Here is a 26118-nt window from a genome sequence, read left to right on the forward strand (position 1 = left end):
CAAAGGACAGGAAAATATTCTGGGCTTCCTTCATCACTTGGCATACTTGGTGGACACTTCTCACTGATCAAGTGTTTAAAATTCCAAGAAACATCCCCACTGCCCCAAGACCATCAATATGCCCTACCTCTCCCTTAGGGCCCAGGGAATGTGGGATCCCAGACAAGGACCCTCATGTCCTCATAATCTCAGCAATGGGAAAGCAAGCAACAGGGTGGGGAGTGCTTAGCCCCTCCCCATGTTGAAGGAACAGGGCCAGCATTGCATGATAGGACTTGAAAGACACCAGAAAGAATAGTGTCAGCACCATGGAAAAAAAATACCTTCAGTAAGGACACATTTGAGTTCCATTTCTCTACCCCAGCCTGTCTCTTCTTGAATATGGACTTTGGTGCAGAAGGATGTGTTTCCTACCCCAACAAACTGAATGTACTGTGTACTGGACTGACCAAGTCCCTGACTCTTACCAGTCAGAGCTGGGTGTAGGGGGTGAACTTTGCAGAACCCTAGATGTGGAGTCTCTTCATTAGGGAGATGGGGAAACTGATGATGGGAGCAGTTCTCACTCCTCCTGAAATCCCCCCCCTTCTCTGGAAGCCTGGGAGCATGGGTGGATGTTTTATGGCACTCAGCCTGGGCTCCTGCGCCCTCTGGCACACCCTCTTGTGCCTGCCTGCCCCTCAGACCTGTCCCAGAGCCAAGCATGGGACCTCACTTAATCCCACTTATGTAATGTGCAATCCAACAGTTGGCCAAGAAGGAGGTGCCTGGAGCCACACCCAGGAGTGGGGGCTAAAGGCCCCAGTTGGGTCAGGGCAACAGATCAGGCTTGGCTTCTACCTGCAGTGGCCCCTACTCCTCCAGCCTCAACCAGACACCATGAGTGGCCGAGTTGGAGACCTGAGCCCCAAGCAGGCAGAGACCCTGGCCAAGGTGAGAGCCCCTTCTCTTGGCGCCCCAGAGGGCTGAGGGGCAGGAGGAGGGGGTGGCCGGAACCCTGTCCCACTCTGTTGGCTCAGCTTGCCTCTGATATTTTGTCTTTACTGTCACCCTACCCAGGATCATGTTCCATAGCAGCCAGTGACATCAGTTCTGTCCAGGGCAGGGGTTGAGGGAAAAGTTCCACATCCAATAATAGTGTATGCGCTAGATCAAACTTGACTTCTCATGTGGAAGCCAGAACCAGAGAGGTTTATTCGACAGCTGCCCCCTCCCGTCCCTCCCAGGCCCCTTTGGTGGGAACTAAAGGATGTTAACGGTCCGCCCTCTGACTCTGTTTGCCCTCCTTCTCTGATAAGTGACGCTGAAAGGTGACCTGTCTGTAAGAGTGAGAGGGAGAGAGCAGAATGTGTTGTCATCCCCACAGTCAATGGGGAAGAGAACATATAATCATTAACCATGCTTTTGTAGAAAATGGGATGAAAAAAGGCAGAAGCCTTGATGCCCTAAAAAAAAAAAAAAGTAAAGAACTACAAATACACTCATATGCCAAGCCACTTACCCACCGACCAACTCACTCATTTATCCTTTCTTTCATACATCCTCCCACCCCACCCAGCCACCCGTCTATCCAATCCTCTTCTGTCTCTTCACCCACCAATATCTCCTTCCTCTACTCACCTCTCTCTCCCTCCTTCCATCCTTTGATTTCTCCTTCCTTCTTTTTCCATTCCCCCACCCACTCATCCATCCCCCCATTCATCCATCCATTCTTCTTTCTATCCATTTACTCAGCATCTATCTTTGCTTCCATTCGTCTACCCATCCAATGATCCATCTCTCATGCTATTCCATCTGCCCATCCATCCTTCCATCATAATGGGCCAGACTGCATGTGGAAGAGAAGGGATGATGAAAACCATTATTGAGTTTGGGGGCCAAGGTTAAGTGCAAAAACCACTTTAACCAGCATCTCCCTTCTCAGTTCCGAGAAAATGTGCAGGACGTGTTGCCCGCCCTGCCCAATCCTGATGACTATTTCCTTCTGCGCTGGCTCCGAGGTAAGGGCAGAGGTGGGGGAGATCAGGGTGAGGAGCAGCGAGAGGGGCCTGGTCCCAACTGCCCAGAACAACTCATTGCTCTCAGGATCCAATTACACTGTCTTGCTTCACATGTTCAGGTCCAGGAGAGGGGAGGTGCAGGGAAAGAAGGTCCTACATAAGCCCCCAGTGCCATGCATAGCTCCTCACAGCCTGGGGCCAGGACAAGCTGACTAGAAGTCAGTTTCTCTCCCACCTCACACCTTCCTTCTATCTTCACACAGCTCGGAATTTTGACCTGCAGAAATCAGAGGCCATGCTCCGCAAGGTGAGACCTGTCCACTCCTGGAGATTTGAGAAGGGTTTTGTGGGAGGCAATCTAGGCCTTGAGTCTCCATCTCCATCCTCTCCTTGGAAGTGCTGGGAGCCCAGTGGGGCCTTACCTCTCTTCTCCCTTTCAGTACATGGAGTTCCGGAAGTCCATGGACATTGACCACATCCTTGATTGGCAGCCCCCAGAGGTGAGCAAACACCCTCCCCTTCCACACCCCAGTCTTTTACAGATATAGCATTCAAGCAGCCTCTAGATCACTGGAGAGCATGAGTGAAGGGTAACAAGCTCAAACGGCCTGTGGAACTGCCCACAAGCTGACAGGCATTTCTCCTATAATAATTATGAATATTTCCTGGGTGTTTATGAGGTCCTGGCCTGAGTTAAAACTTTACCTGCATGAACTCATTTAGTCATCACAACTCAGTGAGGTGGGTACAATTGTCCCCATTTTACAGATGCGGACACTGAGGTCCAGCAAAGGTTAAGCAGGCTACCCAAAGTCCCACAGGCCCAACATGGAGCTGGGATTTGAATTCATGAAACTGGCTTTTCATCACCACAGTTTGTGCCTCTGAGCCCTAACCCCTAGGGTCTTACTCAAACATCTTGTCTGTGTGGGAAAGAAATTTAGTCCACCAAGTTGTTGGAGAGAACAGTCCCACCGCTGGCATCTTAGTAAAGCAATGGGTATAGTTTCATTTGTAGAGTGTGAGCTCTGGGCCAGGCACTGTGCTTTACCTACATGATATTGAGGATTTTCCCTAAGAGAAGGATTATCCAAACCATTTTACAGAAGAGGAAGTGGAATGGGACTCATAGAGGTAGTGTCACTTGTTCAAGGATGCACAACAAGGAAGCAGTAGTGTCTGTATTTGAACCAGGTATGTTGACCTTTCAGAATCCATGTTCTCCATCACTCAGCCCAACTTCTCTCAATGGAAAGGGACGTGGGAGATTTGGGAGACAGAATTAAGGAGCCCAGAGGCCTTCAGCCAGGCCCAGCTGAGACTTGGCTCTGCCATGTTCTCACTATGAGCAAGGCTTTCCCCTGAGGGCCCCCTAGTTTTCTCACCTGGACAATAGTGCCACCTTTCAAGGAAGTTTGTGTAGGCTTGAGCCACCCAGGTCAGCCTAGTTTGGGGGTCTCCGGGGAGGTGCATAATGCCAAGTTTTGTGTATCTTTTCATGCCCAGGTTATCCAGAAGTACATGCCTGGAGGCCTATGTGGCTATGACCGGGATGGCTGCCCTGTGTGGTATGATATCATTGGGCCACTTGACCCAAAGGGGCTGCTCTTCTCAGTCACCAAGCAGGATCTGCTAAAGACCAAGATGAGGGACTGCGAGCGCATCCTGCATGAGTGTGACCTGCAGACAGAGCGGGTGAGGCCTAGGCTGAGCAGGAGGGAAACTGGGGGCAGGTGAGGCTATCAGGGGATGTGGTCCCAGGAACACACCTGGCTCTCTACTATCACAATCAGAGGACTCTGGGGTCAAGCCGCAGCTCGGCTACTTCCTAGTTGTGTGGTCTTAGAGAATCATGTCACCCCTCTAAGTCTGTTCTTTACCTACACAACAAGAATAATAATAAATAACAGTTGTAAAAATTAAATGGGATAATGCAAATGTATGGCTCAACACACAGAGCCTCATGCATTTTTCTCAACAATACTAGTTACTGTTATTCCTTCTGAGCTCTTTTGCCCCTGCTGTTCCTTCTGTTGGAATAACTTTACCCCCAGCATACCTCTACCTCCCATGCTTCCCTTGGCTCTCTCCCTTCTATCTTCCAGGTCCCAAACTTAGATGTCAGCTTCTCTTAGATGTCCCTGTCTCGGTTAGCGTGTGTCCCCACAACTCCTGTGCTATTTATTTGCAGCACTTATCTCAGGATTTATAGTGGCCTAGTTGCTTGCCAGTCTCTCCAAACAGATTGTGAACGCTTTGAGGACAAGAGTATTATATAGTATCCTCTCCATGACTGGCACAAAATAGGTGCTTAATAAATATTAATTGGACAGAGAGATGAATGGATGACTGAATTTTAGTATGAATGGATGGATGGGTGAATTGATGGATAAGTGGGTCAATTAATGGATGGATGAACAAATGAATGGATGGATGATAAATGGATAATGGATGGATAAGTAGGTGGATGTGTGGGTAAGTGCATTCACTGTTTTGTCCACTTGTTTCTCTGAGGACAGAGTAAGGGACTGGGAGAATTGCTGAGGGGTCAGGTACTAGGGTCACCATGTCCCAAATTCTGAGCCTGCACCCTGAACCTTGGGACTGGGCTTTGCTTTCATCCTTGCAGCTGGGGAAGAAGATTGAGACCATTGTGATGATATTTGACTGCGAGGGCCTGGGACTGAAGCACTTCTGGAAACCTCTGGTGGAAGTGTACCAAGAGGTGAGGAGAAGGCCCCCTGGGTGACCCCTGCTTGCCTTAATGATGAGCTTGGTCTGCTGTGACCTTGTTGCTCACTCAGAGCCAGGACTTGGTAAAAGATGGTTGACTTCCTGGGCTCCAGCACTGCAACTCAGGACTCAAAGAGCCTTAATGTATTTCCCAAAAGACAGGCTCAGAGTCAATGCTGTACTGAGACCGTAGAGGCCACCTTCTGCCAACCCTTCCCAGCTCTGTTGTCCCTAGCTCTGTGACTCCAGCAAGTCACTTCTTGCCTTCATGCTTCAGATTCCTCACCTACAAAATGGGGATATTGATAGTCTGCATTTCAAAGGGATGTAGGGATATTCCAGCGGGTTGATACATAAAACGTGTATATAGTGCTTGGCAAATTGTGAACATTTAATAAACAATAGTCATCATTATTACTATACTACTATTACTATCAGATTTACTCTAAAAATGATTATTATGAGAGTGTGGTTGTATTAGTCTAAAGGGAGAAACTCTCCTCCAGAGGCCAGTGGAGGTGAAGGAAAGAAAGGAAACACTCCTTGGCTCTTTGGACACTCCACAGAGGAGAGTACAAAGATGATGAGGTAGAAGGTGAGATGTGGGTTCTGATGGGGTCTTTGGTTTCACAGTTCTTTGGCCTCCTTGAAGAGAATTACCCAGAGACCCTGAAGTTCATGCTCATTGTGAAAGGTATGTGGCAATTGACTTCAGTCTTTTGTGCCTCTGTTTCCTCATTTTGCCTTGGGAGCAATAAAAGTACCTGCTTCCCTGGTAGTGGTGAGGCAGGCTGGTTGTGTGTCTGCATGCTAATTCCTTACAGTGCCTGGAACAACGGAAGTGTTCCATAAATAGTAATTTCTATGATTGGCCTTACTGCAAGAAGAGGCAGTTCCAACACTAGCCCTTCCAGGAATTCTCCCTCGTTTCCCCCACCCACGTTGATCTCTCCACTCCCAAACTGCCTGTGGCACCGGCAGCTGGAGGGGCCAAATCTGGCATTTCTTGTCTGCTGACTTCTGGAGACCTCTTGTTGTCTTGTGTGCGTTAATCCTGCTTATTTCCTAACTTATCTGCTCCTTGAAGGCAGGACCTCTGATTTTCCACTTCTGTTGTATTCTTCTCAGGCCTGGGAATATGTGGATGCTCAGTAGGTATTTTGTTGTTGAGCAGGCTGATGGATGGATGTTTAATGATTGGCTAGTTAATTGGTTGGTTGGTTGATTATTTACTCTGTTGGTTGTCTAGTTCACTGGCCAGTTGGTTGGCTGTCTAGTTGAATGACTGGTTGTTGATTGAATAGTTGGTCAGTTAGTTGATTAGTTGGTTTGTTGGATAGTTTTAGCTTGGTTGACTGATTGAGTGACCACCAGGCATTTTGGTTGGGTGCATAGGTGAGTAGTAAGGTGGTAGGTTGATTAGTTGGCTGGCTGATTTGTCATTTGGCTGGATCCTAGATAGTTGGCTGGCTGCAGAAGGTAATTGGCTGGGTGGTTGGCTCATTGCTTAATAGGCTGATGGGTTTTCTGGTTGGCTGATTTGTTAATTGATTGTTTGGCTAGTTATTAGGTTGGCTGGCTGACTGATAGTCTGATTAGTGGGCTGATTAGAAGGTAAATTGATTGGCCATTTTGTTGGTTTGTTGATAATTTGGATGATTGGTTGGCTGGTTAGTTGGCTGCTTGTTGGCTGATTGGTTTGGCAGGTGCAGGGCCTTTTCTAATTCATGACTCCTCCATATTATTGGCTATGACTATTGTGTAGAGAGTGTCCCAATAATAATTTTTTTGTCCATTATCTTTTTTTGTATCTCTTCAGCCACCAAGCTATTCCCTGTGGGCTACAATCTCATGAAGCCCTTCCTGAGTGAAGACACTCGCAGAAAAATTGTAGTATTGGGAAGTAAGTAATTCCAGCTCTATCCTCTGAATTCTGTGCCACCTGGAGTCAGAAATTCCTCCTCAAAAATAAAGTGAAGTGTGCTTTACACTATAGAGTCTATCCAGTTATCTCTGCCTCATTCCATGTCTTTGGTAACTGAAGCCTCACATCTTCCTCCTTATCAGTTTCAGTTTGGTTGTTAGTAAACCTCTAGGCTATGGGCCTCATTTTCCTTTCAACACTCATCACTTCAATGCTTCTAAAGGAAATTTAGGCTGAGAAGGATGAGGAAGAAGAGCAGGGAAAGGAGATGTGATTCAGAGAAGGGAGGATCAACAAGAAGGGACTGAATAAATTAATAATGCATCCATTTGATGATATTGGAAAACCACGAAAAATGATTTGATGTCAAGGGAAATGTCACTAAGATTTTAAAAAGCAGATGATAAAGTGGTATGGATAGTATCATCTTCCTTGTAAAGACAAAAATATATTGCTAGAAAAAAATGCAACAAAATGTTGATTTGTGGATGGCAAGAAATCAAGTGGTTTTGAATTTTATTTTTTGTATTTTTCTGTTTCCTAAGTCTTATAATAACATGTATTACTTTTATAAGTAGAAAAAATTATTATTTTAAAAAATGATATGGAAAGAGAATGGAAAAAGAGAAATAGTTCTTAAATTCAAGCCAATGACCATGAATTGGGAGGACAACTTCTCGAAAGCAGAATGGTCAGATCATCAAATCAGGAGATCTAAGGCTCTGGGGGTAGAATCTTTAAAGTCCTTGCTTTCTTTTTTCTTTTCTTGGGGGGTTTTTATTTATTTATTCATGAGAGACACACAGAGAGAGGCAGAGACACAGGCAGAGGGAGAAAGTAGGCTCCCTGAGAGGAGCCCAATGTGGGACTTGATCCCAGGACCCTGGGATCATGCCCTGAGCTGAAGGCAGACGCTCAACCACTGAGCCGCCCACGTGTCCCAAAAATCCTTGCTTTCTTTCTCTTCTTGATATTTGAGCCTCAGCCTTTGCCCAGTTCCACAGAGATAGGGAACTAGGTGGATCACAATGGAGCCTCCCAAATCCTGAAGCGGTGTGGGTAATGCCACACTCCAGGTCCAAGTCCAGGGCTCTATCTTACTTGGTGGCGCATAGAGTCCTGTCCATTTGTCCCTGGTGTGCCAAACACTGTGGTCTTTGCTTTTATCCCACTAGTGGCAGGGAATATCCCATGACCACAGTGGGGCTGAGGGTGGGCAGGGGAGATAGCCTGGCCACAGACTTGTTGCAAGACTCAGGATGCTTAGAGCTTTGCACAGGGCATGAAGAACAGTAATAAGCATTATGGCTTTGGTGATTAAGCAGCACAGAAGGGGAAGGTCCATTCAAAGGCCCAGGCCTATCCATCCTCCACCAAGAGGTCTGTCTTGAGTATGCCACCTACATGCTCTATGGCCCCCAATAAGGTCCTTGACCACATAGGGCTTTGAAGTCTCCTTGAGACAATTAGATGATTTTTATCTTCACTACTCATGACTGAAAGACCCTCAAAAATGTGCAAACCCTTATCAGCTAAGAGGAAACATGTTTCCATAGCAACACAATGCTAGAAGACACTTTCTGCAGCCCGATGGGAGGCTGGAGAATTGGTCATGGTAGCCTAGTCCCTGTAGGGCTTCTCCTGAAGCTCAGGGCCCCCTGGTGGGAATACAGGGCTGACAAGTCCCCTCCAGCCCGATAACAACCCTTCAACCCCTCTACCCACAGACAACTGGAAGGAAGGTTTGCTGAAACTTATCAGTCCTGAGGAACTGCCTGCTCATTTTGGGGGGGCTCTGACTGATCCAGATGGAAACCCCAAATGTTTAACTAAGGTATGAAGAACCCCAGATAGGGGAGGGGAAGGAGTGGAGCTGAATTCCTTTCTCACCCACTCATTTATTCCACATATGTCTATGGAGAGACCCCTGTGGGCCAGGTATTGAGCTAGAGAGCTCTAGCCCTCCTATCACCAGGCTCTCAGCAGCTATTCAGGCAAACAAGAAATGAGGAAAATTTGACTCAGGGGGATGATCTGTAAGGGGAAGTTTCCAGAGGAGGGCTTGACCCAGGAGGGTCAGGAAAGGCTTCCTGGGGGGTGAGAGAGGATGGGATGAGCCAGATACTTACAGAAGATGGTGAAAGCATATCAGGGAGGAGAAATAGCATGAAATAGCACAAGCAATGCAATGGCCAAAAGAGGGAAGCAAGCACATTCTGTCCTATGTCTGCAGATCAACTATGGTGGGGAGATCCCCAAGTCCATGTATGTGCGGGACCAAGTGAAGACTCAGTATGAGCACTCAGTGCAGATCAGTCGTGGCTCCTCACACCAGGTGGAATATGAAATTCTGTTCCCAGGCTGTGTCCTCAGGTAAGGGCCAGGCTGCCAACCCATCTCTGGCTGGGGCTTAGACACTCAGGGTCCCAATCAGACTGAGCAGCAACTTGTCCCCCCTCCTGCTCACCCAGGTGGCAGTTCTCATCTGATGGTGCAGACATTGGCTTTGGGGTTTTCCTGAAGACCAAGATGGGGGAGCGGCAACGGGCTGGGGAGATGACAGAAGTACTCCCCAGTCAGCGCTACAATGCCCACATGGTGCCTGAGGATGGGAGCCTGACCTGCTCTGAAGCCGGTGTCTGTAAGTCTACCCTGGCTGGGCCATAGGTCTGGAAGGCTGGAGGCCATGTCCCATGGTTTAGAGGAGGAAACAGAGGGGCAGTGACTCCCCCTACCCCAGGAACATACAGCCTAAATTAGCGTCATTCATTAACACAGTTGGTCATTCTTCAGGCTACATTCTCAAGTATTTACTACACACCAAGAGCTAGCAACACACAGGTCTCAAAGAGGGTGAGAGCACTCAGGCCACAGGATGCAGGTAAGGGACAATAAGGCAGGTGCAACATTTCCCGGAAAAAAACCAGGGCTCTGAGAAGTAAATCAACTTTTCCAGAGCCACACAGCTGAGTGTGATGCCAGGGTCCCACCTCAGCCTCATGGTAGCTGCATAACCCTGGGCAAAGTCTTAACCAATCTGGCCCCTTGGTTTGCTCACCTGCAAAGCAGATGTACAACCTCTGCCTCTTGGGTGGTTGTGAGGAAGTAGATGGTATGCACTAGCCTCACCTAGCACCTTACTTTATCCAAGGGGGCTGGGAGGCTTTTGACAATCCCAACTGCCCTGCCTCACCCCTATCAGGCAAACATTCAGGTGTGGAGACAATGGGAAGAAGGGGCCATTGTTCTCATTGCCAGTTGGTGCAACTAAAGTCAGGCTGGGCATGTGCCAAGAGGAGGTCAGTGTCTGTTTACAGACATGGCTCAAGGGTGACAGTTCCCATGGGAAAGGGGTGGTAGAAACTTAGCCCAGCTTAGCAAACATGGCAGGTAGAAACATAGCCCATCCTCTCTCTGTGGCTGGGGCAGGGACATGGGGATTGTGAAGCTAAGCCTAACCATCCATATGTCCATCTGTCCCCCTAGATGTCCTGCGATTTGACAACACCTATAGCTTTGTCCACGCCAAGAAGGTCAGCTTCACAGTGGAGGTGCTGCTCCCAGATGAGGGCATGCAAAAGTATGACAAGGAACTCACCCCTGTCTAGGCAGCTCCCTCACTTCTCAGAGACCCCTGACCCTCTCCTTTATCTATATCCTACCATCCCCTCTTCCCTCAGAAATTGATCATTAGTCCTCTTGACTCCGTGAGATTAGTGAGTAGAGAAAGAGCTTCCTTGGGGAAGATTTATATGTTGTGGTCATACCAGGAAAGTTATGAGAGGCACAGTTTTGGAGGATGGCAAGATTGCATAAGAGGAAAAAGCAAGGTGAAAGCAAGAGATGAATGTCACTGAAAACCAAGAAACCAGAAAATGAATCCTTAGCTTTATGTTCTCACTTCTAAGGCATTTGTGTGTATTTTAATTTCTTCTCTATGACCTATAAGCCAGTTGGGTTACAGACATATCTAAATTCTTTTGACTTCTACTCCTTATACAGTAGATGCTCAATGTATACTTGTAAAGTTGAATGAAGGTAATGAGCAGGTAATTCACAGGTATGCAGGACAAGGAGCTTACCAGAGCAGATTCAGCACCTTGGACAGAGACAGGGCTGTGGAAGTTGTGAACTCTCCTGGAGACCCAGGTGATCCAGCCCCCAGGTTTCTGGGTGTGGCTGCCCCCTGGGGTAGGTAGCCGATGCCTGCATAAGGGTTTGTCTGGCTCAGGGCACACAGCTTTCCCAATCTATCACTCCCACCTGTATCCTCTTCCCTTGGAACTCACAGCTTATATTTTAAGCAATTAAAGAAACTTTACTGGAAGCACAGGAGGTCCTATCTAGTTCTGGTTGCTGCCTGGCAATAATAATTTTAAAAATTTCAGCTACTACCTGGTGAGTACTTTCTTGCTTACCACACATGGTTCCAAGTGCTTTATGAGTTTTGTTCATTTCACTCAAACCGTCCCCTTCCTAAGGGACCACTTATCATGGCCATCTTATGGGTAAGAAAACTAACGCTCAGAGAGGTGAAGTCACCCCCAACATCATATAGTTCTTAAGTGGCAGATTCAAGACCTAGGGTTTGTTTTTTCTTTACTCCAAAGACATTGTTTTTAATACCATAATATCACTTCCTGAGACCCTACTTTCATAAAAAAGGAGAGAAGGAATAACTTGTTCATCCTAGACCTTCCAGTAGAAGTGTCCTGGGTGTTATCCTCTCCAATCCCAGTTAATGCAAAGTATGTGTAATGCCCATTAGGCAGCTGGGGCAATAGGAACCCCCAATGCTCAATTGCATGATGTTTGTCCAAGGAAATTCACCGCAAAATGGGCTATAGCTTTGTTTCTAAGCCTAGCAACCTGTCCACTGTTCACATGACCTCTGAGAAGCATGATCCCCCAACACCCACCATGACCCTCGGTGGCTGAGGGAGAAGTCAGATCTCCAGGACATTCCTGCCAAGCCAGGGAAATGGAGACACTGGCTTGAGCCCTCAGACCTCTTTCCAGGAGATACCAAACTACACAGAAAACATGGGTAGGTGGGAACCAAAGGGCTGGCTGGTTCTTGGGAAGGAGCTGCCCAGGACCAAGGGTGCTGGAGTGAGCCACAGTGGAAGGTCTGACCCTGAAACCAATCAAGCAAATGTTCAGCAGTGGCTAGCACTTTCCATCTGCACTTATGGGTGCAGGATTTCATCTCCATTTTATAGATGGGAAACTGAGCTCCCAAAGGCACTGGCCTGGGTTCCTTCAGCCCATGGGTGGCAGAAATACCACTGAAGTTAAGGCCACCTTCCCCCACCTGCTTACTCCCACCAAATTCACATTACTGTAGCAACTTGCCAGAACAAGACTGTCGACTCTTAGAGGTGGGGAAGATGAGGGAGGGAGGAAAGGAAGAGGAGGAGAGGGTTGCCAGATTTATGGGGGGAAATGCAATATTTAAAACATACTTAAAACGTATTGTTTAAAAAAAACTTATTGTTTATCTAAAATTAAAACCTGATGGGGCATCCCATATTCTATTTGGCCACCCTACAAATCAGGGAGAGGGCAAGGGGAGTGGGAAGAAGGGGAGAAACGGAGGAGGGGGAATGGGTTCATTCTCTTGGAAGACTGTTGTAGCACTAGCAATGCCAGACTAGGGGTCCTTTGGAGTGGATGGCCCAGGATTGGTGTGCAGGGTGGATGCACAGGGCAGTCTTACCCTTGCCCCCAAGGGAAAGGCTCTTGCATTGCAGCAAGGTCACAAGGAGGATGCTGGGGTGGACCCTTTGCACCCTTGAAGCTGAGGCGGCTGTGAGCACCACTGGATGCCTCATTTGCCTGACCTCCTCTACTGCTGCTTAGAGACCTCACTTTGAGTAGAAGGGTACTTGCTACCAGGAGACAGGGGTAACACCAGGAGCCTAGACTGGGGCTAGAGCCAAGAACCAAAAAGTACCCCTCAGCATCTGTTCGATGTCCAGCCATGGCAAACCAGCTCCTACTCTATTCCACCATCAGTGAGAAATAGCCCTCCTCAGCTTCCAGCCTCACTCAGGGGCCACTTAGTTCCAGTTCTGAATGTCCAGGAGGTGGTGTAAAGAGAAGGGAAAAGACCTGACTTTGTCACTGTGGCTGATGGGCACCCCATTCCAGCAGTGGTCAGCAAGTAGTGTAGGGGCAGGAAGACCAAGGCCCACATGCCCCCTACCATGAAGGGTAATTGCATTTCAGTTCTAATGACCCAGAGATGACTGGGAATGAAAGGTCTCAGCTGCCCTTGGTGACTGCAGGCTATTCCCGTAGAGGGATCAAATTTGACAGTTTGGGCCACTTACCATGCAGACCCCAGCCCAGAACAAACCGTGGGTAGAAAACAAGCCAACTGGTGCTAAACGGGTTACTTTCCCCAGGAAGCCACTACTGCAGTGGCTTCTCCAGAGAGCCCACTTTCACATCATGCAGTTAAGAGGTCATATTTGTCCCTCAACACAGAGGAGTGCCAGAGAGAGTTAAGGCAAGACCAGAGCCTTAGAAAGGCTAGAGCAATAGAAAACTATTGTACATAAATAAAAGGGTGGTTTGGGTGTCTTCTGAAGGGCCTGTGCTCTCTCAGCTTTCCTTGATGGTAGCCTGGGACACTGTATCCATCTCCTCCCCAGAAGAAGTTCTCTCCATTGCCCTGGCCACTGGCTCCATCTCCTGGGTGTCCGGATTGACCAGGGCTCCCCTTGGCATACTCCCCAGACAGCCAAGGGTATGGTGCAGCTGGAAGGCCTTTCCTACCTTCTTCAAGGTCAGCAGGAACAGGATCAACCTCAGAGTAACAGCTGAAGGCCAGCACCACTGCCATCAAGTCCTTTAGGATGGGGCTGGGGAGTGGCTCAAGACCACCCAGAGGTATGAGGCAGACCATGCAGGAGAGCTGGAGCAGACTTCAAGCCCAGAGTTAAAGTATGAAAAGAAGGGGTGCCTGGGTGGCTCAATTGGTTAAGCATCTGCCTTCAGTTCAGGTCATGATCCCAGCATCCTGGGATGGAGCCCCATGTCAGGATCCCTGCTCAGTGGGGAGACTGTTTCTCCCTTTCCCTCTGCCTCCCCCTCAGCTTGTGCATGCTCTCTCTCTCTCAAATAAATAAATAAACTTTTTTTTTTAAGTAGGAAAAGAAAAACCAGGAACATGTTGGGTGAAGCAGGGTGTGGCTGGGGATAGGACAGGGCAGTGAGGTCAGGATCAAGGGCAAGAATCTATGACCCTGGATAACAGAGGGGAAGAGACCTTTCTAGGTCTAGGCTGCCTCCCAGCTCTGCACCTACCTTTACACCATGACATCGGCAGTTTCCTGAACCTCAGTAGCCCCACAACTACCATATGGGTGCTCCCTTCACCTGGAAACTCTGTGGAAGGGAAGCTGTTAGCTCTGGCATCTTCTTCACCTCCCAGCCCCTGGCAGAGGCCCAGAGCCAGCTAACTCCTAACCAGGTGTGTGTTCAACTGCTAAATGGGGCCCGGGGGAGAGGGCAGTGAGGTGTCCCCTAACAGGGCTTAAAAGAAGGTAACTGAACAACACAAATATCCATCCCCAAGGTACTGATTCAGTTCTAATACCTCAATCCCATGGATATACCATCATAAATGTCAAAGAGGTATCTGACCTACAGAGCTGTAGAGTATTCTAGAAGGCTATAGAATACTATAAAACTTGGATCATTATATTCATGTGTATATACAACAAAAGCTGCCTGGATATGGCTGCACTAAAGATATTCACTAATGATGGTCTACATTGCAGGATTAGATCTTATTGAAGTATCTAAATTGCTTTAGATGGTTATATATTTGTTTATTGTATTTGCTTGGTAAAGGAGGCCAGAGGAATATATTAGTACACCCGTCATAGGTCCTGGCACCAAGAAGAGCAAGCTTCCTCCTCAAAGCACCCATGGGACAGAAGAGGCATTTGCAGCTATCTGATGGCCCACAGCCTACCCACCCAAGCCACAATTTCTTCCTGGTTCCTGCCCCCTGACCTTGTCTACCCTCCCAGACCCAGGGCTGTACCCGTGCCAGATTCAGTAACATCCATTGACCACATAAGCCGTGGGCCCCCCAGCAGCCCCTCTAACCTGGTCCCACTCTGTCTTACCACAGAGCCAGCCTCTTTTGGGATGGGAACAGCCAAAGTCGCAGGAGTCACATACAGAGCTCTCCCACTTATCATCTGCCAGCTGCCAATGTTCCAGACAGAAAGATATGCTCAGTCAGAGGGGTAGGGGAGGACAGTCTGCCTGGGGCAGAAGCCTGCTCTGAATCCTGATTCCAGCATGGCCATATTAGCTGGGTGACAGCAGGCCATCCATCACTCAGTCTCTCTGGACCTTCCTCTCTCTGGTTTTCCTATATCAGGGAGAGGCCACCTACATTTCCAGGGTAAAGATTTCCCATGGTACAGATGAAACCTCCCAGTATAGGGCCAACTTTAACCATGATTCCATTTATTCTGGGATGGTCCTAGAAGCGTTTGCTACACCCGTTTTACAGGTGGGATGATGGAGGCTCAGAGAAATGGTTGAACTTCCATTCTATTACCCTGGTCTCACCTACCAAATGGGTGCACACATGTCCCACCAAGAGCAGAAGACTGAGGCCAGACACAGGATGGTACAGGTGGCCCACGTTCTGCCCTCCTCCTTACTCAAAGCCTCGGGGGTCCACACTCCACCTCCTCCACACCTACACACACCAGCCCAAGACTCACCATGCAGTACCTGGAGGGTCACCTGCAGGGTTGTGGGGTCTGGAGTGAGTGCTTCTTGGGTGAGGGGGTCCTTTGAAGGGCTATGCAGAGTGCCTGACAGGCCGGCTGCAGCAGAACCATTCACCTCCTGCCTGAGGAGCATCCTAGCTGGGTGACTGCCGAGGAAAAGGCGCCATAGGTCAAGGAAGTCTGGTGGGTCCCCACAGCCAGACTGAAAGGCAAGCCCTGGGCAAGTTCCCCCAAGGGGAGGCAGTGGAAGTGGGAAGGCCAAAGAGAAGCTGCTAAATAAGCTTGACCAGCACTGAGAATCATCATAGTTGCCATTAGGGGCAATTTCACACATGCATTGTGAGCTGCACAACCACCTCTATTTTACAGATGTGGAAACTGAGGCAGGAAGTCCTGCTACCATCTGCCTATGGTGGTTACATGCAGCTGTCAGCTACAGAACTCAGATTCAGATTCAAACTCCCAAGCGAGGGCTCTTCTAGAAATATTTAAAGGTTGGAGTTTTTATATGGCAAGTCTCAGAGGATGCCAAATGGCATTAAAATGAAAGCTGAATTTACCTTTACCCTCTTCCTACAAAAACTTCTTTTCATCTGTGTGAGCAACTGCTTGAAAGCACACTCACCTCTGCATGGCCCCCAGTTAATTCTTTTTACCATTTGGCCACCCCTTTTAAAAAAGATTTTACTTATTTATTCATGAGAGGCACAGAGAGAGAGGCAGAGACATAGGCAGAGGGAGATGCAGGCCCCCTGTGCGGAGCCACCCAGGGCCCCCTACCATTTGGGCATCTGGCCACTTTGCCATACTGTCTCAAGAAGGATCATGTCAATCCAGAGGGCCTCAGGCAAGCCAAAGACCAGAAAGGAGTTTTAGGGTTTTTTTGTGTTTGTTTGTTTTTTAAGAATTTAAGTCATTTGTTTAGTGTTTGTTCAGTATTTACTACATGACAGGCTCTGCCTTAAATACCCGGGGTGCAGAGTTGGGGTGGGCTCCTGCTCCCAAGTTTGGCCTGGCTGGAGAGCTCAAGCCTCAAGAAGCAGGACTGCCCTGGACCTCCAGGAGGGTCCTGCTCAGCCTGGGACAAGACTTAAAGGCTCCTAAGAAGCAGGGTGAAGGTCAGGGAAGAGGAACAGGTGACCCAGGGTTCTGGTGTCCTCAGCTCTCAGTGGGGGACTCCAGGAGCTGGTGGCTTTGGAAACGTGAGGCCAAGTGTCAAAAGGCACCTGGCACAGCAACTCACAGGCCATCAGGAAAGAAGTCCTCTCCTCCAGGTATCCTCAGGATGCCAAGTCTGGCACCTGCTGCTGCCCAGGCCAGACAGCGTGGGATGAGTGTGGGACAAGTTATCCTCAAGGAGGCTCACCAGGGGTACTGCTGGCAGGGAGGAGGCTCAGCTCAGCGAGGGCATGGGGGAGGACACACACCTGGCACACCATCTCCTAAGGGAGCCTCATTGCCCAGACCTTACTGAGTTGCTGCAAGACCAGAGCAACCCGCAGAAGTCCCCTGGGGACGACCATAATGAAAAGAAATCCTGTGGGTCCTCCCCACCCCCTAGAAGCTTCCACATTCCCACCCCCTACAAGCTTCCTTAAATTGGCCCAGAGGAGGCTGGGAAGGAACAAGCCCCACCTGGAGCCCACATGGCTGAGCTGGGCACAGGCCAAATACTTCCACACTCCCCCCACCTGCCTGCAACGCCTCCAGATTTTAGAAAAGACACTAAAGTCCTCCTTCCTCAAGAGGATTTAATAAGGTTAGTAAGAGTTGATGCTGAGGGAAGGCTTATCACACAGTGGGCTTCATTTTCTCAGCTGTAGGATGGTGATGGCGCCTATTGCATTGGCTCTTACGGAGATTATGTAACACACTGCTTAATGCAATGCCTGGCATACAGCAAGCACTCCATCCAGGTTTTCTGTGGGTGTCTTTCATAACTCTTGTGCAAGGGGAGGGAGGAGCATGATGATGAAGAGTGCTGTATGGAAAGATGATCCTGTCTGGGAGGAAAAGTCGAGAAGCATTCACAGGGTAGGTAGCATCAGAGCTGGATGCTGAGGGCTGGCAACAGAGGAAGACGGATGTGGAGAGGGCACTCCTGGCCGGTGGCATGGTCTAAGTGAAGGCAGAGAGGCTAACGTGCAGGGCACATCCGGGGAATGGTGAGAAGTCAGCAGAGGCAGGAATGCAGGAGCAGGGATGTGCTAAGGCTGCCAAGGCCTCCAGGCTCTGAATGCCAGGCTGAGATGTTCAGAATGGATCCTGGAGGATGTCTGGAGTGATAGAAGGTATCAGAACAGAAGGTCCCTGGGGAGACTCAGCCAACAGCATGATCAGATCAGAAGAATGTTCCTTTATGCATTGGGCATTTAAGGAGTTCCCAAGATATTAGCTTGTACAAATAAGACCATGACGATGACCCTCAACTGCACATCTTGAGACAATCATGCAATTATTTCCTCTGAATAAAGTCTTAGGAGTGGAATCATTGAAGTGTGTAATTGGCATAATTTATGTCGGAGTTGGTCATCAGGTGGAACAATTCAATCATTTGTCCTTGAAGTCGAGGCCTCTTGACACATTAATAATAGCCAATATTTGTGGAGCTCTCTCTGTGAGCCCCTGCTCTGGCTTAATGCTCTGTGAGCCATTTCTCCTGTAATCCTGGCAGCAGCTTTAGGAGGTCATTACAGAGAATTGTAAGGTTTGGAAACCAAGGCGCAGAGAGGTTAGGTAACTTGCCCATGGTCACACAGCCTGTGAGTCAGCCGCTCCACAACGGGCTGGAAGGCAGGAGGTACAGAATCAGAATTGGGCTGGGGGAGAGGGAGAGAGGGAAGCTGGAAGAGATGGGAGGAATGTTGAATTATGTGAGTTGGGTAGTGGGGGTGGGGGCCGGACTGTGTGAGCTTGGGCCAGTGACTCCAACTCCAGGAAACAGGAATCCAACTATGATGTGATTGTAAAGAGTAAATGAGCCACATCACAGGAAGTGTTCAGCACAGGACTGGGCGCACACTAGGAGTTAGTTCACTGATACTGTTCTCAATAACCCTGGAGGAAGTTTGAACCAGCCAACGAGGGCAAGTTGGGTGGTGCTGCCTCTTTGTGGTGACACTGAGCATTGCATGAAGGTGACCCTTGGGGGACCCAAACTTCCCTGAATGCTCTTGGACAAAGCCCTGAGCAGGTGGGAAAAGACAAGTTTTCCTGCCCCCAATCCCAACAGGGGTCTGGCTCCACCCTCAGGCAATGGGGGAAATACTGGTTTGGAGGAAGCACTGAGGAGGCTCCCAAACCAATCCTAGGGGATCAGAGGGTCTCTAGAAGGGGAAAGAATTGAGTAGGCTATAGTCAGGAGAGGGTGAGTGGACCTGCAGGAAGAGGTAGGGAAGGGAGTGTCCCAGTTGGAGAGAATAGTGTATGAGAAAGCCCAGTCAGGGCAAATGCCAGATCCAAAAAATCAAAAAAGAATGGCTCAAATGAAGATTTAGGGTAGGGCACAAGGGATGGGGTCATCCAGACCATGCAAGGCTCTAAGAGCCCCCAGAAGGAATCTGGACTCTGTTCTGAACATTTTAAGAAGTGGCTAGCTAGATAGAAAAGCTGGGGGCAGGGCAGGGAGAGACAAGCCAGAGGCTGCTGCCCTCATCCAAGCCTGGAGGGGACAGATAGGACATGTGGTGGCAGAGGATTGGGGTCAGAAGCTACATAAGTGAATGGGAAACCCCAGGGAAGAGCGAGAAGGGCCTGAGCCCAAGTGTCAGATGTCGGAGTAGGAGCTGGAGAAGGAAAGCTGGAGCAAAGGCTCCAGACAAGCAGGGGCTACAGCCGAGGCCACCTTCCTCCCCCTGCCTGGCTGTTTGGGGAGGAGAAGGAGCAGAGTAGGAATGGGTCTTGCCCATAATCCTACAGGTTGTGAGGCTTCTGTCAAGCCACTTACCCTCTCTGATCTGGGTCTGCACAGGGTGGGGAAGGTGCCATGACCCACTTCCTGGGTTGGCAGGAGGGCCAGAGTAGTAGTGTGCTGGTAAACATTTAACCTCTGGCTCCCTAGGCAAGGGGGAATCCATGCTTTGTTGATCTCCATGGTGTAAACGGTCCTATCATGACCTATTTCAAGCTACCCAAGAGAAGTCATTGGACAGAGTTGAGAAACCGCAGCCAACACAAGTGAGTAGAACCACCAAACAGATACAAGAAATGTAAATAATCTCAGGAACACAGATAATAGTAAAGCCTAGTAAAATCAAGAAGCAGTGTGCTGGGCAGCCCTGGTGGCTTAGTGGTTTAGTGCTGCCTTCAGCCTGGGGTGTGATCCTGGAGACTCGGGATCAAGTCCCACGTTGGGCTCCCTGCATGGAGCCTGCTTCTCCCTCTGCCTCTCTGTGTCTCTCATGAATATATAAAATCTTAAAAGAAAAAAAGAAGCAATGTGCTTTGAGTGTTACTGTTTTTTGCTGGTTTGGGTTTTGGTGGGGAGAGGTTTTTGGGGCTTTTTTGCTTGTCCTCTAAGATATAATTGACATATTACTTGTAGGTATATGACACGACTTGCTATTTGATATACAAATACTGCAAAATGACTACCACAGTAAGTCTAGTGAACACCCATCGCCACATAGCTACAAATTTTTCTTCTTGTGATGAGAACATTTTACTACCTTTTTTTTAATATAACACATTTAAATCTGAATTTATACCGCTTTATTTATGTATAAATATTTATTTATTTACTGTTCCCTAACTTCTTGGGATGGGCCTCCCCATCAGAGTTGGACAGGTCCAGAAACATAGCAGTAGCCCCTTGCTCCACCAGTTGCTCCATTGTGGCCAGACAGACCTAGCCGAGAGGCTCTTTCAGTAATTACAGCAACCAGGTCCTTCAAGCTCCAACATGCTGCAGCCACCTTGTGCCAGCCTCTCCCCGTTACTAAATTTTTTAAGATTTTATTTATTTGAGAGAGAGAGCAGAGGGGAGGGACAGAGGGAGTGGGAGAAGCAGACTCTCTGCTGAGAGCCCAAAGCAGGGCTCAATCCCAGGACCCTAAGATCATGACCTGAGCTGAAGTCAGAGGCTTCACTGGCTGAGCCACCCAGATGCCTCCCCTGCTGCCATTATTTTTTCAAATAATGGCTATGTTTAAAATGATTCTTAAGAAGGTAGTGATCTTGTTTCTGGCCCATATGAATGCCTCAAGTGCACCACTCACTGACCCACAGCAAGAGGATGTGCCGGGTTTAAGGCACCCAAAAGAGGCCCAACTTCTGCTTAAGGGGTTGCTGGGCCCCTGAGCAAACATTAGAGGAGCAAAGGGAGGAGCACCCTGATTTCAGTGCCCACAGGCAGGCCTCGGTTTGCTCGCCACCCCACAGCTCCTGTCCCAGTTCACATGTGGCAGGCACAAGAAAGGCCCTTACCAGGGTTGTATGGCTGGAGTTGAATTGGTCTCCAGCTATATGTTTAATAAAGATTAGACTCAGAGCTCAAATGTGGCAGACCAAGATAATGTTCTTTTTATATTTGGGGAAACTGAGGCCCACAGAGGGAAAGGATTTGCCCAAGGTCAAGTAGTAAGCTCTCCAGAGGCCAGATCCGTCCTTGGCTTTGCTGATCAAGATACCTCAAGTGGGTCTTGTAGTTGAAGAGGCCAGTGACAGCTTCCTCAAAGGTCTTCAGGAGCATGATAGTATCTCCCACAGGTCCATCTCCCCAATACCATGAGTGCCTCCTTGAGCCAACTGCCTCCCTGCCTCAGAGCCTATCCCTGATCCCCACCTCCAAAACCAAGAGCCACCAACCTGCCAGGGCTCTTCGATGGGGTGACCAGGAGCCCAGACAAGTAACCTCACAACAGGTGCACACACTCTCAGGAAGGCTCATCTCCAAAAGTCCCCACTGAGAGGGAGGTTGGGGATGGAGATGGGGCAAGACAGAGCTGAGGGGCAACATGGGAGGGGCATCAGGGCTGGTTATGAAAAATCCTCAAGATTGTTCAAGAGCTAAAGTATTTCCAGCTGAGGAACAGTGGCAGGTGGGATGGGAGAGGCTAGGAGGCAAGTGATAGGGAAGGACACAAGGCTGTGGCAATGTTGAGAGCTGTGCTCCAAAACACAGAAGCCTGACTCTGGCCAGCAGCTCCTAGTTTTAGGGGGAGCCCAGAAGGTGGAAGATACTCAGTGATCAGGGAACTGACGGCAGAACCCAAATGTCATAGGGATGCAGGTGCGGGTATACCCCCCCCCATGGGGAGATGGAGAGGTGCAGGATTGGAGATGGGCCCAGAAGGGGGCAGAGGACTGGAGAGTTGAGGGGGCTCAGAGCATTTAAGGGAGCTGGAGAGAGCAGCCAGATTGGGCAGAGGTCAAGGGGGGGCCAGGGAAAGGAACCCAGCTGGTGTGGGATGAGAAGGGCAGCAGAGAAAGGCCCCATCAGACTCCCAGCCATCACACTCATCTTGCTGCTAGACACCCCTCAGAGCATAAGCCACAACCTGAGCCCCCATCCTGTCTCACCAGCAGTCCCGCACCGTCTCTTGACCCCTGTGAGTCCCCATCCAGGGGCAGGGGTTCTCTCTGGGGGTTAGGCCCCAAGTCTATACCCAGGCTGCGAGACATGACCAGAACTGATTTGTGGCTTGGCACTGGGCCAAGTGACAGGGACCTAGGCCTGCTTCTGTCCTGTGCTCCACATCCTGAACCCCACTCCCCGCTTTTCCACCCCTCAGATGTTAGCAGTCAAAAAAGGGGCTGGCCCAGAATCAAGGAGGAATGCCCCTTCTATGCTCCCAGGGATAGCCCCTGGGTCACTCCCTTTTCCCCAAGGCTCCTGAGTCTCCGGTGATAGTCTCTGTGACACTCATACAGGGGGCTGTCTTCACCTCAGGCACCTTCAGACACAGGTGGCATCCCCTCCAGAGGTGTTGGTGCTTTAGGAGGCTTGCTGAGAGGTCAATGCCCAAAGATCCCAGGCATCTGCAGGGGAGCGTTGGTGGGTGGGGAGGTACCCAGCAGGCCCTGCGCTGGTTACTGTAAGTGACACATGGCAGAAGTCAGCCTCCACCTTTGAGGGCCCCCCGGGCCTGCTCCCCACCACCATACCCCTGCTCATCCCTAAGAGAAAAGAAGAGAACGCAACTTCTTGAGAATTTATTGGCTGGGGGCTGTCCTGCCTTCCAACCAGGCCTGAGCAGATCAGCTAGCTGGAGAATCAGTCCTCAGGGTACCCGCTATGGCACTCCTGCATTTCTTCGGGTACCTGCTGTTCCTCGGTTCAGCCACACTTTTGCAGGGCCAAGCCACTGGGCCTCCTGGGTTCCCAGACTGCTAAGTGATCTGGGGTTCCCCTGTCTGGGCCTGTCTGCTTATCCTCCATGGGAGGATGTTACTTTCCTGTCAAAAGACAGGTCCACTCCCTCTCGGTATCACAGATTCCAAGGAAGCAGATGGGGTTTAGGTCTCCCATTCCTGTGAGTCATGGCAGCTGCTGCTCCTTGAGGTCTTTGTTCTCTTAGTTTCCATCTGGCTCGAACATACCCGGGCCTCAGACTCAGGGAGCCAGGCATCCATCCGTACCCCCTGGCAGGAGGAGGATGTTGGACTAGAGCAGTGAATGGGCCAGGTATCAGGGTGGGGTCAGGAAGAGCTGGGCTTCTCCACTGAGGGGTAGAGCTTGCGTAGGCTGGAGTCCAGGAGGAAGTCCACTGACCTGTGGGGTGGTGGACAGTGATGAGCAAGTAACCACTGGGAGCTAGAGGGGGGAATGGGAGGTAGGAGGTCAGGGCTAGGAAAGGGACTCCTAGATGCAGGACACAAGTGCCATCCAGGTAGCAGACATCATCCTTTTCTTTGTTCAGCTGGGGAAACTGAGTCATAAAGAGGGTAAAAAGCTCACTTAGGGCCTTTATTTAAGCTATGTTCCCTTGGGAAAAGACTGCTCTTCTCACTCTATGTTGATCTGGTTGAGTTGGCCCCATCTCTGGTTCTAAGAGCAGGCACATGACCCAAGTGTAGCCAATCAGAAAAGAGAAATTGGCTCAGGGGAGGGCACTGAGTCCAGAATAGACTCATGACAGCCTTCCTTGGGATTTTCTTGGTCTGTTATGAAAAGCTTCCTCTGGGGCTTGCTAAACTGATGAGATGGAAGCTAGGAGCTGCTGGAGGCTATTTCTGCTCCCACGTGGGGAAAATGAGTGAAGCCAACATAGAGTGGTGTGGAAAGAAGAGCAGTAGGATAGGGAGATCAAGACCCCTAAAGACATCATTTGGGTGTCTAGATCCAGCCATGCCTGAAAGCGGCATAACTCTGGACTTTTCAGTTTCATGAAACAATTACTTCTTATTTTACTTAACCCAGCTTTAGTCGGGTTTCTGTTACCAAAACCTCCCCAAACCCATCCCCTCCAATTTGCACCTGTTCCTGCATGCCTCTGGCTGTTCTGTAACACTGGGCTTTCTTCCTAGAATCTACTGGTCCGTGTCCTATACCCTCAAGGCACCTCCCAAACCTTTCCTGTCAAATACCTGCCAGGACAGAGTCTTTTCTACCTCAGAAGCTCTGACTGCCAGCCCTGCCTCTGCTGCTATTGTTTTCTGCAAAGTGGGAACACCCCACTTCTCTCGGAGCTTATCTCCACCTGTAGAGTGGATGATCCCTGAGGCTGGGAGGGGCACCCACCTGTCAATGGGATGGATGATGACAGGGATGACCAGAAGCCCCAGTGCAGTGGTGGTCCACTTGCGGACAGACAAAGGCCAACGGGTGGCAGTGCCCAGGATGTAGAGAGAAGCAGCACACACACGGTTGATAGTGAATCCTGGGATAGCCACAGAAGCCAGAGCCTGCCACACAAAAGTGTCCACCACAGCCACGGTCACCCTGGTGCTGCGACCTGCCTCTGGGCTTGGTACCTGGTAGAAACAAGAAACAATTAATCCAGCAGGGGAAGAGGTGGGAAATCCTGTGGACAAGGGAATGAGGCTGGACCAGGGCAGGGAAGGGGCCAGTGGGGATGGGGACAGAACCACACTACTGTCAGGTTCTGGACTGTGCCAATTCAGGCCTGAGGGTGGACTCATTCACATCCAGAACTGGGGTACAGACTGTGTCACATGCAGGGCTAGGGTTAGGGTGCACTACCTACAAACAGGACTGGGGTATGGACTGCAACAGGCAAGGTTGTAGGGATTGGATTCGTCCACCAGGGATTTTGCCACATGCAAGGCTGTGGTAAATCACAAAGGGAGTGGACTAGGGTGGGGGGTTGAGGGGCAGGCTAACACTCACGTCTCCTGCCTTCTTGCCCTTGTCAATGGCATCGGCCAGCACATAGGAGCTGGACACACCATAGCTCAGCCACACCACAGCCGCTGGCACCAGGGAACGGAATGCCTCTCCCACCTCATTGGCATAGCCTGTTGGGGAGAAGACATTTAATTCTGGTGTAGGGAGTGGGGTGCCTGGGTGGCTCCATCTGTTAAGCGTCTGACTTGATTTCGGCTTAGGTCACGATCTCAGGGTTGTGAGATGGAGCCCCACGATGGGCTCTGTGCTGAGCTTGGAGCCTGTATAACATTCTCTCTCTCTCTTTCTCTTTCTGTCTCTCTAAAAAATAAATAAAAATAAAAACAAAAATAAAAATTAAAAAATAATAATTCCGGCTATGGGAAAGGGAGATATTTTGCTCCACAAGGGGGCACTAGTCCTAATCCCAGCCCGCTAAGCAGTAGCTGGGTGACCTTAGATAAGTGATTTTATTTCTCTGAGTTTCAGTTTCCGGCTCTATAAAAAGGCACCTATAAAGTCCACCTCGACTCCGGGGCCATTGCGGGAGAGCTGGGTACAGTCACAATGATTCCCTCGCCCTCCCGGCCTGGGTTCTAGAAGCACGGGCGCTAATGGGGAGCAGGTCCGCTGATGAGGCCCTCAGCACGTGCCAGGTCCTTCCAGTGCCTCACCGCCCTCTACCCTTACAACTACCACTCCACGAACACTGTGCTCATCTCTATCTGCCAAGAAGAAAACCGAACACCAAGCAGAGCCCGTATGAGGGCCAGATGCCCACCCCACGGCCAGGGTCCCGACGTCCCCTCAGCGCCTTCCTCCCAGCCCTGGAGCTTACCCCTGGGAGGCTGACCCGCGCAGGGCCGAGCTGTGGGGCCTCGGGCAAGTCTCTGGCCCTCTCTGAGCCCGCTCTCTGGCCCAGGCAGAATGAGGACTGTGGTCCTTCCACCTTCTGCAGGCCTCTGGCTGGCGTCTGGCGACCTCTGCCTCTCCAGCCCCAGGGTGGGGGGGTCACCGTGCCCCCTACCCCTACTCACCTAGGTACCGCACCCAAGTGTCCCGGAAAAGGTCGCGCTCGGCACCCCGCGGGGGCGGCTCGGCCATGGCGCTTCTGGCTCGGCCGGAGCCCCTGCAGCCGGTCCTGCTGCCGGTCCCACCTCAGCTTCCACTACGGCTCCAGGCTGCCGCGGCGGGACCAGCCGAAGGTCCCGCACTGAAGGACACAGGTCGAGCTGTCCCCGCCAGCAGGGAGCGTCTGCAAATTACCCCGCGCACCGAAGCCCCTCTCCCGGGCTTGGGTTTCACAGATTAATATTCACGTTTTCTCTGGGGTTGAGTGGCTGTCGCAATCCTTACCAGCGACAGACTGTAGATTTGGAGCCCAGGAGACTGGGGTTCAAATGCGGCATG

General features: G+C 50.1%; 2 protein-coding genes across 2 annotated transcripts; one reads left to right on the plus strand and one right to left on the minus strand.

Moving 5' to 3' along the window:
- The first annotated feature begins 800 nt into the window (after positions 1-800).
- Positions 801-10984, plus strand: LOC121475836 (SEC14-like protein 3). Its single transcript, XM_041729517.1, has 12 exons — positions 801-933; positions 1925-2000; positions 2264-2307; positions 2441-2500; positions 3507-3695; positions 4630-4725; positions 5367-5427; positions 6553-6636; positions 8385-8491; positions 8891-9030; positions 9129-9298; positions 10144-10984. The coding sequence occupies exons 1-12, from the start codon at positions 880-882 to the stop codon at positions 10263-10265; spliced, it is 1203 nt and encodes a 400-aa protein (XP_041585451.1). The 5' UTR covers positions 801-879; the 3' UTR covers positions 10266-10984.
- Positions 10985-22559: 11575 nt separating this feature from the next.
- On the minus strand, positions 22560-26118 carry MTFP1 (mitochondrial fission process 1). The gene is made up of 4 exons (XM_041728807.1): positions 25746-26118; positions 24712-24839; positions 24103-24335; positions 22560-23133 (listed from the first exon to the last, which is right to left on the minus strand). Exons 1-4 carry the CDS (start codon positions 25810-25812, stop codon positions 23061-23063), a joined length of 501 nt encoding a protein of 166 aa, XP_041584741.1. The 5' UTR covers positions 25813-26118; the 3' UTR covers positions 22560-23060.

The sequence above is a fragment of the Vulpes lagopus genome, chromosome 14 (assembly GCF_018345385.1).
Source record: "Vulpes lagopus strain Blue_001 chromosome 14, ASM1834538v1, whole genome shotgun sequence".
Classification (NCBI taxonomy): Eukaryota; Metazoa; Chordata; class Mammalia; order Carnivora; family Canidae; genus Vulpes; species Vulpes lagopus.

Coding starts and splice junctions, on each gene's coding strand:
- MTFP1 (XM_041728807.1), bottom strand. CDS start 25,812: ATGGCCGAGCCGCCCCCGCGGGGTGCCGAGCGCGACCTTTTCCGGGAC. Junction 24,840..25,745: donor CACTTGGGTGCGGTACCTAG/GTGAGTAGGGGT, acceptor TCTCCCCAACAG/GCTATGCCAATGAGGTGGGA. Junction 23,134..24,102: donor ATCATCCATCCCATTGACAG/GTGGGTGCCCCT, acceptor ACCACCCCACAG/GTCAGTGGACTTCCTCCTGG.
- LOC121475836 (XM_041729517.1), top strand. CDS start 880: ATGAGTGGCCGAGTTGGAGACCTGAGCCCCAAGCAGGCAGAGACCCTG. Junction 934..1,924: donor AGGCAGAGACCCTGGCCAAG/GTGAGAGCCCCT, acceptor CTCCCTTCTCAG/TTCCGAGAAAATGTGCAGGA. Junction 6,637..8,384: donor AAAAATTGTAGTATTGGGAA/GTAAGTAATTCC, acceptor CTCTACCCACAG/ACAACTGGAAGGAAGGTTTG.